Source organism: Heptranchias perlo, chromosome 29, assembly GCF_035084215.1.
Source record: "Heptranchias perlo isolate sHepPer1 chromosome 29, sHepPer1.hap1, whole genome shotgun sequence".
In the NCBI taxonomy this organism is placed as follows: domain Eukaryota; kingdom Metazoa; phylum Chordata; class Chondrichthyes; order Hexanchiformes; family Hexanchidae; genus Heptranchias; species Heptranchias perlo.
The window spans coordinates 24999566-25013100 of record NC_090353.1 but is presented as its reverse complement, the minus strand read 5'-3'; the positions used below and the strand labels follow the sequence as shown (position 1 = coordinate 25013100).

Below are 13535 nucleotides of genomic sequence, written 5' to 3'. Positions count from 1 at the left end.
AAGGGGGCGGCTTTGTTAATTAAAGGGCTGAGTCATCAAATTGAGAGGGGGAAATTGAGGGGGTGGGCTTAGTCTCACAGAAACCTGAACTGTCCACGTTATTACCATAGTAACAGCTTCCAGATGCGGGGATGATCCCCAAGAGCAAGCAGCAGTAAAATCTCATTCCAGCTTACCGTCAACAGGACTCAGCAGAAAGAATAACAAACATATTAAATAAATCATACCGGAAACAACTCAAATCAGCCAACCAGAGACCAGCACTGTTCTGTTCGTAAAACAAGACACAACTGGCACACAGTAAACTGAAGGGGTAAGTCGCTCCTCAGATTAATTTCGTAAAATGTTTCACATTTTTGTTACCGTATCTTTGAAAAAAAAAATTAAAACTGTTCAGCTGTTTGCTGCTGAGGCTCAAGAGATGTCTTAGCATCATGGTTATATTTTTAGAACTTTTTATTTAAATTAAATTGAGGTAACACTGCATGCATTAAGCAGTTCAGAACTCAATCACATAGCTCTCAAGAAGCAAACAGCAGATAGACAGCTTCTTTAAAATGTCATGGACAGGTACAGAAAATAATCAAAAAGGCTAATGGAATGCTGGCCTTTATAGCTAGAGGACGAGAATACAAGGGAGTAGAAGTTATGCTACAGCTATACAAAGCCCTGGTTAGACCACACCTGGAGTACTGTGCTCAGCTCTGGGCACCGGACCTTCGGAAGGAGTGCAGTGCAGATTTACTAGAATGCTACCTGGACTCCTAGGGTTAAATTACACAAACTAGGGCTGTATTCCCTGGAAGTTAGAAGATCAAGGGGTGATTTAAACAAAGTTTTTAAGATATTGAGGGAAACTGATAGTTTCTCTCTACGTACCCTATTTCTGCTGGTTGGGGAGTCTAGGACTATGGGAGATAGCCTAAAAATTAGAGCCAGAACTTTGAGGAGTGAAGTTAGGAAACACTTCTACACGTAAAGGGTGGTAGAAGTTTGGAACTCTCTTCCACAAATGGCAGTTGATTCTAGCTCAATTGTTAATTTTAAATCTGAGATGGATAGATTTTTGCTAACCAAAGGTATTAAGGGATATGGGGCTACGACGGGCATATGGAGTTAGGTCACAGATCAGCCATGACCTCACAGTATGGCAGAACAAGCTCGAGGGGCGAAATGGCCTACTCCTGTTCTTATATTTCTATGTTTCTTTACAGTTTATTCACAGGGCTTTGCTCAGGTAGAGAGCAAAGATCCCCCACACCTGTCAGGCTCCAGCAAGGAAAATCCAACACAGTTAAGTAAGAGCACAGAACAAAGGACATGAATAAAAAGGATAAGGAAGTGCTACATTCCTCTTGTGAAATCTGTCCAAGCATTATGATGAGAGCTTCATACACTTCATTATGGCCTTCAGAACAGTTCTCCAAGGGGGCAGTAGTTTCAGTAATTCCGCCTGATTAATTCAAAACAAAAATTACTGAATTGGCATACCACAACAGGGGAACTGATGTGAGAGAGCTAGAATGCTTGTTCTGGCAACATACACAAGCAAAATGTTTAGCTTTCCCATGCAAGGTTGCAGGTGGAGAGTAGAACATTCCTAACAAACAGCATGAAGGATCCGGGTTTGTTTAAGTGCACAGAAATACATAGAACTTAACACACAAACAGGCATTCAGCCCAACCAGTCCATGTCAGCATTTACCCTCCATGTGAGCAAACAGTTCTAATCACATTTACCCACCCTGTTCCCATATCCCTTCAACCATCGATCCAATCTAATCTTGAATGATGACAAATTTCTGCCTCAACCACTAACCCTGGAAGTGAATTCCACAGCCTCAACTCTGTCAAGAAGTTTTTCCTGCTCTGTTGTAAATCTCCTTACATTTAATCTTGTATCTACATTCTTGGCCCCTCAACTACTACAAACAGACTACTTCTATCTAAGCTGTCCATCCTTTCATTATTTTAAACAATTCTATTATATCGCCCCATAATCTGCATTGTTCTAATGAAGAGACCCAACATTTCCAGTCTTTCTTTGCAATTGTATTTCCTCATACCAGGCAGCATCCTAATGGATCCGCGTGGTACCTACTCTGATGCCTCAACATCCTTCCTATAGTGTAGATAGTGCTCCAACAGAGATATTAAGGTTCATATAGTCTTATCATTACCTATTGCCTTTTATATTCTACACCTCTGGATAAAACCTAAAATTCTATTAGCTTTTTTTCCCAGTCTTATCAACCCGAGGTGCTTCCTTTAATGTTCTGTGCACCTGTACTCCTTCAGTCTCTCTGCTCTTCCACAGCACCAAGCCTACTTCCATTCAGAGTATAATTACTGCTGTTATTTTTTGTAACATATCAAAATGTATCACCTCAACCTACTGACATTGAATTCCAACCGCCACTTTTTAAGCCTATTCACCCCCATCTTATCCCTTTGTATTTTACTTTGATCTTCTAAAGAATTAACTATAACCTCCTCTTTTGGTATCATTTAAAAATTGTGACACCACTCCCTCTAGGCGTATATCCAATTCACAGATGAACACAGTGAACTTAAGTGGCCCCAGAACTGAATCCTGAGAGACACCACTACCCACTTCCAATTGCTCTAAAAAAACTGCCCTTAAAGGCCTTGTTTTATCTTTAGAAGGATCTTATACCAGCATCACTTGATCACCAGATAGAATCAGGAGGTGTACAGGAGCTCTTCATAACTCTCACATCTTCTCCAACATGACTGCTAGATTCCAAATGTGGAATCCTGTTAAAATGTGAAACATTTCTGTACTCCATTTCTCAATGAGACAATGTCTATCCCCAAGCAGATACCTTCCCACTCTTCCCCATTCAAGTGGCATGCAATACTCCTATTCTGCACAACTGAGTCAGAAAGGTACTCATTGGTTTCATAGATAACCATTTTTTGTTATCTCTGTTACGAAGTTATGTTAATATACAATGATCATCAATGGTCTGCTGTCCCTGTCCACAGAGTTCTGGGTTCATCTGTACCTGACCTGGAGTTATTGAAAATAAAGTCCTGTCACAGCACATGGTATGATCTATAGCATCCAGCACTTGCATTGGCACTGACTTCGAAGGCAATCATTCCCCCATTGTTTGTGAGAGTCACCTCAGATCCCTCTCCACATCATGAACTCTCTACTTACGGTTGCAGAAATTTTTTCCCATAATAGTGAATTAGTGGACAGCTTCAGAGAAATATAGAAATGGTGACAGATAGCCTTCCAAGCTTGTGGTTCCAATCAGTGGAGAGACCATACTGCAGAGAAATGACAGCACAGTTATGGGAACAGGACGTGAGCACTCCTGTTCTACACCCACCCACAAAATTCCATAGGGCTTTAAATCCACTCCACCAAACCCTTAATATCAGCAGCTCTCTTTCCCTACTTTTAGGAAAGCAATACAACAGGACGACACAACTCATGTGAAAACACCTCACTGTGTCACAAGAACAATATTACACCTAATCTATGCCTTATCCCAGAAAATATCATGTACACGTACTCCATGTATTCCACCTATAGTACGCGATGTGTACAAGTACTCTATGGTATTCTCTCTTCTCCCACAAATAAGACTGTGCATTCTTAAATTTTGTGTTTTGTGTTAAGACCAACTTACTCCTGATAAGCACATAACTTTTTGCCTAAAGTGCACCTCTGAACAGGCTTACATTCCACCTTCCACACAACTACTTTGTGTTACATGGAATCTATCTGATTGCATTAAATTAAAAAGAAAACAACATCTGAAACAGCTTATCAGAAAATCTTCAATTCCAATTAAAAGAGCTGTACATGTCTGACTGAATGAGCCGTGCTATCAGATGACATCAAGGACAGAAACATTAACATAAGACAGTAGTCCAAGGGAAAGCACAGTATCAAATGAAGATCTCACTGATCTGAATTTTGTTGATTTGAGCAACTGATTTCATGTGTGGGTTCAGAAATAGATAATAAAGTTAAAATCTAAGATGGATAGCTGATCAGCCCAGCTTTGCAATTGTCATCTTTGAAGTGAATTCTTGATAAGTAATAATATAATTTTCTCCCTTCCTCTTTGAAAGGGGATGCCATCTGTTGGGATACAGTTCCACAGGCATTGGCTGCCCTCTGGGACTTCACTCAAGTAGTCAATCTTCATATGACAGCCTAGGCAGTGAGTGTCAGCAGGTTATTCAAGAGGGCATCACAATCAAGAACAATCCTGTCCTGACATGACATCCACTTTCCAGCAGGAGTCACTGTACAACAAGAAGGATCGTCAACTGTGACTGATCCCTCCCTCTTTCCAAGGGGTGTAGAGGCCAATTGTAGGATACCTACTGTTGCCTCAGCTGAGATGAGGGTACTATATCACATCTGACCACTGAGCCACTGGAAGAATTCCAGGTTATTCCCTTCACAGGATGTGACTGAATCTGCAAATGGCTGATCTGCTGCAAAACTATTTTTAAAGAGTAAAACATGCTTTTCCATTAATCAGTCATTACTAAGCTCCAGTGATAGACAGAAACCATTAGAAATGGAAATTGAAAAATAAATGCACCGCAGGGTGCTGAAATATTTATAGCATAAAAGTGCTTTATTTCACAGTAACAAAAACACTCTTGGTCATATCAAGCTAGTCTCTTCAAACCACCCCATCATCAATTTTTCTATTTTTGGCTACTGGTAACCAGTAGATCTATCATTAAAATATACAAATATCCTTTAGCAGCAAGGATATTTGTATAATGTAACCACACTGATACAGCTTTTGACATTGGGTGAGTGCTCGCTGGTATGTTAAGCGTGACAATTAAATCATCGCCTGTAGTGTCACAGCAGAATAACAAGAATGCAAAGCCACATCACCAACAAAAAGTTATCCTTCAGCTTGGATCTCTGCAAAGTCAAGGCAATTTCAAACCCCTCCACTACACACTATTTAATCATTTATTATTCAGTCATTAAAAAACAGAAAATACTTAAATACACATTTTATGGTAAAGTGATCAGATTTCTAGAACACACTGCTACCGTCAGGTAAAATCTGGCAGTGGACTGGCTGCATTAAAGCATCAAAAACCAGAAAACTACAGAACATTTCATGCTTGAATCAGGATGTTATATTTAAATAGCATGTTTTCATCTGGAACTCCATTTAAAAGCTTTGAATTAGAAGTGGATTATCACATTATCCAAGATTCACAATTGAGCAACCCCTACTGTAAGTTCACATGTAGATGTTGGGGAGGAGGTGGGGGCAAGATTGGACTCAACTATGATATCTCCCCACAGCTGAATATTCAGCCAACATACCATCAAAGTTCATACAGAAATAATAACCACTTGGGAGAGGCACCAAAGGACAACTAGTACCAATGGAACCCTAGCTTAGCAATGATTCAACATTTTCGGAAAAACAGGATTTTAAAAAAAACTGTGGTTGAAATGAATGATTTTCTACTTTTTAGAAAAAGGAATTGAGCAGAAATATATAAAGAATATCGTTACTCTAATATTATTACTCTAAAATAACCACATATATTTTAAGTAATTTATAAAGGTTTAAACATTAATATAAACATTTTTCAGCTTAGTGTCCAAACTTGCAGCTATTTCATCTCATGGATTGGCCAGACTTGCCAAAATTGTTGTTGATATGTCTAAGCTGGCAGTGAAGCATCCCTAGTGTATTTATGCAGGCTTCCATGCATCTATTTGCGTACTTCCTCTGCAGAGTCTTATTCTCAGCCAACTGTCACATGAAGTCAGGTGTGATCCTGAGCATCACGTTAAAAAGGGTCAGAGGTGAGATTTCAGTCTGAGCTTCTATTAGAAGCAGCTGAAAGACAGCAGCTTGGTTTCAAGTTGGACTCAGATCATCCAGACAAAAAAAAAGTGTAAAACACACTAAGATTGAAAATGAGTACATAAAACATTCATTCATGTTCTGAAAGCTGAACTTGGAAGTGAGTCCTGGACTCTTCATGATACCAGCTATATTTCAAAAGTCACCCTCTGGTTAGACAGCTCATAATAACAATTTTTTGTGCGTGTAATTTATATTATTTTCTCTGGTCCCACAATATTAAATAATTCTCTCAAGGAGTTCTTCCTACATCCTAGCCAGCAACCATTCCTCAACCATTGCTACCAAAAAAAATTAACTGGTCATCTATTTCATTGCTGTTTGTGGGATATTGCTGCCATGTTTGTCTAAATAACAATAGTCATTGTACTTTAAAAGTCAGTCATTCATTCATTTGAGGAAAGCGCTTTGAGATATCTTGACTTAAGTGCTGCATAAATGTATTATAATTATATTAATAAACACATGAAAGTATTGTATCATAAATCTCACTATGTACCACACTCTGCATTTCCTCTCTGAACTGTTTTGATACACGATTACAAAAATCTACTCAGAAAAAGATTTAAAATATTTTAGATCAAACAAGTGATTGAAGTGAAGATGAATATTAAAATAACTTGCTATGTAAGCAGGAGGTCCACATGGATTCTAGTGGATTCCAGTCTAGGAACCCCACTTATCTTTCACATTCAAAAAGTAACCTGGGTAATCTTGGTTTTGCAGTGAGTGACCAATAAGTAATGAATAAATCTCAAAAATATAAAACCCTCTAAAATAACTGTCAGTTTGTTTCCCAGGCATGAATATGCAGCAGTAAATCTTAATAAATGCAACCTTAATAAAGCAACAGGAAACACAAGACTTCAGTAATCAGTTCTTTTTACTTAAAGAATAAAGGTTGAAGCTGTAATGGGCTATCATTATATTATAGTTTTTATATGAACTGATAGATTTTATATTTCAACTTCCCAGGAACACAATAAATGAAAAGTCATATTTGAAATCCCATCTATTTGCAAGTGTTACATTTTTTCTTTCCAGCAGAGTTGAAACTTGGATATCCATACTGGTTTTCTACACTTAATGATACTCACCTTGCATCCCCCCACCCCGACTCAAACCCAGGATTCATGGAATAAAGTAATAGTACCATATAATAATTTTGATAAACTTCTCTATCTAACCACACAAAAAAAAAATCATATTTCCTCCAGGTTCTGGCTGTATGTGGCCACTTAATGAAACTGTTAAGCATGGCTGTTCCTATTAATGAAGCCATGAAATTAATTGAAACTATTCTTTTCCATTTTTAGTCACTATATTTTATTAATAGAAATTGCTGAACATCATTATTAATTGATTAGATTGCTTTTCTCCTAGTACCTCATTGTTGGTCGTCACCTCATGTACTTTAAACGACTATCCCAGTAGATGCTTGCTAAAGACAAAAGATCCCTTTTACAAAGAATCAGTCTGTACATTTCATTTTTGAAAAATTTAAAATGGTGAGCACCACTGAAGATATCAACCTGAAGGCATTTCCTGAGCCTGACAGTTTGAGAGCGCTGAATCAACATGCATAGTTGAAATGACATTATCACTGAAGAACACTGGCTTAACAACACTAACTACCAATGCTAGAGACTGTTATCTTAGTCAAGTCATCCAATTAAGTAAACTGCACTTACCAATTTAACATTTTACAACCAAAGCAATAAATGCAACAAAACACCCCCCTTTCTGTATTTAAATGCCATTGTAATTCTTTGAGATGGTTTGATTTTTTTTTAAAAAGAGCTATCTCATAGGGGAACATTTCCTTAAAATAGATTTGTTTAGGCTTGATTCAATTACCATACAATAATTGCTTCATAGGAATGGCTGAATTATGGGAGCAATTTTTGATCACAGAATGGGAGGGCTTCCATTAGGAATTTTCTGCTGTATTACAATGGTAGTTACTTAAGATGAATCGTAATAGCTCAAAGGGCAACTTTTCTAGACAAGTCGATATATTTGTAACGCAGCTATTGACAGTCTTCAACAGATTATACACTGGAATAGTGGATTGAAATATGATTAAATCTTAAGAGGTCTGTACCACACTGTGGATGCAACAGCAATATAGACCACACAATGCAACACTTCCAAATTCAAATAGCATTTACAGAATGTGGGTCCCTACTGGGGATTGCTACCCACTGACCAGTCAATCAGGACACATTAAAAGTACAATCCAATAATGCTAGTTTCAACCTGATAAAATACACCATCCAGCTGTTCTCTGCCTACAACACTTTTCAATATCTGCACATCCTCACATTGCTATGGCATTGCACACATTTAATTGTACTATTTAAAAGTGGAAGGGAGCAAGTTTTAAATCACCAATTTTTCCAGAGTTAACATTCACAGACGTCCCATGATGACTCGTGGAATTTATCCAGTGAATAGCTCAGCCGTACAGACCAGGAAGGTCCCAGGTTTGATCGTTGGTCTGTGATGAGTTAGCTGATCTCAACCAGGACAGTGACAAGAGACATTACAATTGGCTTCAAAGCACTGATTAGAGGGGGAAAACAGTTTCCACTCCTGTCCTCATACGTAAATAATAACCACTTGAGCAAGGTACTAGAAGGCAATTAGTGCCCATGGAACCATAATGTACCGAGGAATCAATGCCTTCAGCAGAGAAAGGGAGGAAACTGGTGAGAAAAATACCAGCTGCCAAGTATTTCTGGTGCAAATAATTTTAATCTTTCCAAAGTTCCTACGTAATATTTAAGTCATGCCATTATTGTTAGAAAATATCTCTGAGAAGCAACCACATGATGTAGCTGGTTAATCTGTAAATAAATCCTGCCGTTTAACTGTAATACTGTGGTTTTATAGGAGATAGTGATGGCTCCTCCGTCAAGTCACATTAATGCTATTTTATATGATCAGCTTTATGTTGTGTCACATTACCACCATATAATCTGATGTCATATTAATGCTTTTCTGTAAGCTCAGACCTATAATGTGTTATCACATTAGCACTACACTGTATAATCAAAATTCCAGTTTGACATTTTATGGCTATTCTGTATTTTGGACCTGTACACTGGTTATCTGTTACACTGATACTATTCTGTATCTCAGGCCTGTAAACTGGTTTCTTTGTTACACTGATGCTAATCTGTATGCTCAAATCTCTAAACTGGTTATCAGTCCCACATTTAGCCTCTATGCTCAGCCCTGGAGAATGGTACCGTTCACACTGATGCTGTTCTATGTAGCAGGGTAGGGACTGGTTTCTGTCTCCTGACTGTAGAGCTGATAACGGTCACAGTACCTGGCAGTCGGGGAGCACCTGATGAACATGCAGGCGATCCTGTTTCCTCGGCTGGTCCGGGTGAGGAAGATGTCGGTGCAGTCGAGCTCCCTCTGGCCGTACTGCCACTCGGCCCTCTCCGAGAAGCGCAGGGTCCAGCGGCTGCCGGACTCGTCCGCCACCGCCGCGTAAGTGGGCTCGGGGGGCAGGAAGGCCAGCTTGGCCGCGATCCGGCTCGGGCAGGGCGGGCAACAGAAGAGGCAGCAGAGCTCGCTGAGTGACAGACCATTCATCCTGAAAACAGCCGAGCGGGATGACAGGCGGGCAGGCAGGCAGGCGGGCGGGCGGGCGGGGGGAGACCCTGCACACGGCGGGGCGACAAACTGCACTCCGCGATCTCCCGATTCCAATCGATTCAATCGACCGGAGCGCGCCCCGCGCGACCGACCGGTTTAAAAGCACCTGGCGGGGCTGTCGTTATGTTAAATGGCTCCTCCGTCAAGTCACATCCTTTTCCTCCATTTCTGGCGATGAGCGAACACAGATCGCTGTTGCCGGATGTGACGTAGGCTCTAGTGGTGGAAGTGACGCGTTTTCTCTGAAAGCTTTGCAACCTCAGCTGAAAATATCTGGGTCAAAGGTTGCCTGGGTGGTGATTCACACTGGGAAGGGGTTGGAGAGTGTTGTTAACTTGGTTAAAAAAAATAGTTACACCTCTTAGTAATGTTCTTCTACTTTATTCCAACAGGGTAGTGGAAATCTGGAACTGTCTCCCCCAAAAAGCTGATGAAAATTTCAAAGAGTACTTAAGGGTTACAGAACCAAGGCAGGTAAATGTGATTTAGATGCAGATCAGGCATGATCCAACTGAATGGCACAGCAGGCTCGAGGGGCTGAATGGACTACTCCTGTTCCTATCTTCCTACTCTGTCAGGCAATGAACATGTACACTTGCATGCTTATATACATACTTCATATATATTTTGTATATATAATAGATACACTTACAAATAATCAAGTGTACACATGCATATAGACCTAAATACACATAAATACATATACATCCATGCATACACACATTCATATTTACAAACATACATACATGCCTATATCACATACATATATAGTTCATTTCCTGGTAATCTGCTGGAAAAACAAGTATTATTACAGCACCTGTCATCTGATGCCACATAAATACCTTCAGGTGCCACATATTTATCCCCTTTCACCTAAGGCTATAATGCCTTTACTATGCTCGTTCACACTGTTTAAGGGAACTGATTTGACACACCTATGGGATGAATTTCCTCAGGGCTTTTCCCAATGCACCGCCAGAACTACAGCGGCAGTGCAACGAAATCGTCTTTTATGCACACATAATGGGTTTCTGTCGAACCTCTACCAAAGTTACGATGGCACAGCGGGAGAAGCCCCAAGGAAATTCACCTTCATAGTTGAAATGACAAACATTGTTTAAATACCCAGAGTTAACAATTATATCAGGCAACATCTGTGGAGAAAGTAACAGAGTTAATGTTTCAGGTCGGTGAGGGTCATTGACCTGAAATGTTAACTCTTTCTCCACAGATGCTGCCTGACTTGCTGAGTATTTCCACCATTTTCTGTTTTTATTTCAGATTTCCAGCATCCACAGTATTTTGCTTTTGATTTAACAATTATATCTATTGACGATAACTCAGTCACTAGCTATAACTGTTTAAACAAAAGGTCTTTTTTGTAAATGAACAGAAGGAACGGGGTCATCCCAATAGGCCAGTGAGTAAATGTACTGCATGATGTAGTACTTAACCACGCAAATCAGACCGGTCCCAGGTTCAATATCAGCTCTCTACTGAGTTAATTGACCTCTGCCAGAGTGGAAGCAGGTATGCTACAATTGACTTCAATGACTGAGAACTAAGGAGCGGGAGAAAAATCAGTCCGGGTTCCTGGTCCTGGCTGCTATTCGACCCTTCTAGAAAGTGTACATTGTGTGGATGTTGAGTGAGGATAGGATCAGACTGAGCTCTTTTGACCCTGGTCAAATAGCCGACCTTGAAGAATTGCCACTTGGTGGGTTGCTGGAGACAGTGGAACTGCAAGAGTAGCTGCGTTCAGGAGAGGTGGGCAATAAATAGGAGTTACGTAAGGAAGTAAACAGAAAAAACACCTATTCAAGTTAATCCATAATTTTTTTAACAATTTAAAATATGAACGAGGTCCTGTGGTGAAACCCTTTCTAAGGTTGGCTCATTTGCATGGTAAAGAAAGTCATCAATGGCTGGGACTTGAGTTTTACTTTTTCCCCATGTCCCTGAGTGAAGAGCCTAAATTCAGGTCGCAAACTCCCAGAAATCATCGGAGTCACTCTGCACATAAAATGGTGGGTTAAAACTCCCACGATACAGATGAAGGCTGTCCCTCTCACTCCTTAGAACAATACTGCATAGGAAGGGCAAGTTTACAAATTGGAAGTTATGGCTAAAGTTATATTTTAGAGATACATCCAATGTTTTGATTAGACAAAAGTTTTTAAAAGTCTCAGATACAGTTTTTTGAATGGAAATCAGATCCAGGGAAAAAGAATTCTTGAAACACCTTACTTGCAGCACTATGCATGGCTCTATTTCTTTGTATCCTGCACCTTTCCCTGCCCCCATTCTATGCCTTATTCCCAAGTTCCCTATCTCCATTGCGATGTTCCATTTCCCCTGCTACTCTCTACTCCTTACTGCCCCCCACCCTTTCCACTCCCTAGCACCCTCTCCTGCTGTGCACTGCTCCTTGGCATCATACTGCCTTTCCCCTTACCCCCACTCTGCTCTGCTCCCCAGCCATTTCTTTCCTGCTTTGAATCCTCCACTATTAATTATTCCCCACCCAAATGTGCTCTGTTCCCTGGACCCTCTCCCCAACTGGGCTCTGCTTCCTAGCCCTCTCCTGCTCCTCCGTACTACAATATTCTTCTCCCCAGCTCCCCTTCAAATGTGCTTTTTTTTACCTGGTGCTCCTCACGTCTCTGCTCCCCAGGTTATTATCTCTTCAGATTGAGACCATGCTAAGCGTCACAACCATGCTTCAGGCCCATGACTACTGGTGAGCAATGCCACATGAGGTCAGGCAGCATAATAAATTAATATTACACATTGGACATGGTGGGGCAACACTGGAATAACGAGTTCTATCTGTGAGTGAGTGGGGCCTTCATAATGCACAAGTAACAATGTGACAAATTAGTTCTGAATGTGTCACCCGTGACAAAGTGATACCATTCTCACCTCTGAATCAGAAGGTCATAGGTGCAAACCACACTCCAGGAGTTGAGTACATAATCCAGGCTGACATTTCAGTGCGGTACTGAGGGAGTGCTGCCTGTTCGAGGTACCATCTTTCAGATGAAACATTAAACCGAGGTCCTGTGTGCCCTCTCAGGTGGATGTGAAAGATCCCTTAGCACTATTTGAAGAGCGGGTAGGTCAGTTCTCGCGGTGTCCTGGCCAATATTTATCCCTCAACCAACACCACTAAAATAGGAATGTAGGAACAGGAGTAGGCCATTCAGCCCCTCGAACCTGCTGCGCCATTTGATAAGATCATGGCTGATCTGTGATCTAACTCCATATACCTGCCTTTGGCCCATATCCCTTAATACCTTTGGTTGCCAAAAAGCTATCTATCTCAGATTTAAATTTAGCAATTGAGCTAGCATCAATTGCCATTTGCAGAAGAGAGTTCCCAACTTCTACCACCCTTTGTGTGTTGAAATATTTTCTAATCTCACTCCTGAAAGGTCTGGCTCTATTTTTTAGACTGTGCCCCCTACTCCTAAAATCCCCAACCAGCAGAAATAGTTTTTCTCTATCCACCCTATCTGTTCCCCTTAATATCTTATAAACTTCGATCAGATCACCCCTTTACCCCTTTGAAACTCCAGAGAATACAACCCCAATTTGTGTAATCTCTCCTCGGAACTGAACCCTTGAAGTTCGGGTATCATTCTAGTAAACCTACGCTGCACTTCCTCCAAGGTCCAAATGTCCTTCCGAAGGTGCGGTGCCCAGAACCGCTCACAGTACTCCAGGTGCGGTCTAACCAGGGTTTTGTATAACTGCAGCATAACTTCTGCCCCCTTGTACTCTCGTCCTCTAGATATAAAGGCCAGCATTCCATTTGCCTTCTTGATTATTTTCTGCACCTGTTCATGACACTTCAATGATCTATGTACCTGAACCCCTAAGTCCCTTTGGACATCCACTGTTTTTAACTTTTTACCATTTAGAAAGTACCCTGTTCTATCCTTTTTTGATCCAAAGTGG

General features: G+C 40.6%; 1 protein-coding gene across 3 annotated transcripts in view; it reads right to left on the bottom strand.

The window, feature by feature from the left end:
* The window catches only part of LOC137299520 (alpha/beta hydrolase domain-containing protein 17B-like), a 116873-nt gene extending 107094 nt beyond the window's left edge, over window positions 1-9779 (bottom strand). For all 3 annotated transcript variants that reach the window (XR_010957912.1, XR_010957911.1, XM_067968325.1), the window contains exon 1: window positions 9241-9779. Coding sequence is in view for 1 of the 3 variants with exons in the window: in XM_067968325.1 (XP_067824426.1) it covers window positions 9241-9512 (272 nt within the window). In the remaining 2 variants the exon portion in view is untranslated. The remainder of the gene's footprint in view (window positions 1-9240) is intronic.
* Between the last annotated feature and the right edge of the window lie 3756 nt (window positions 9780-13535).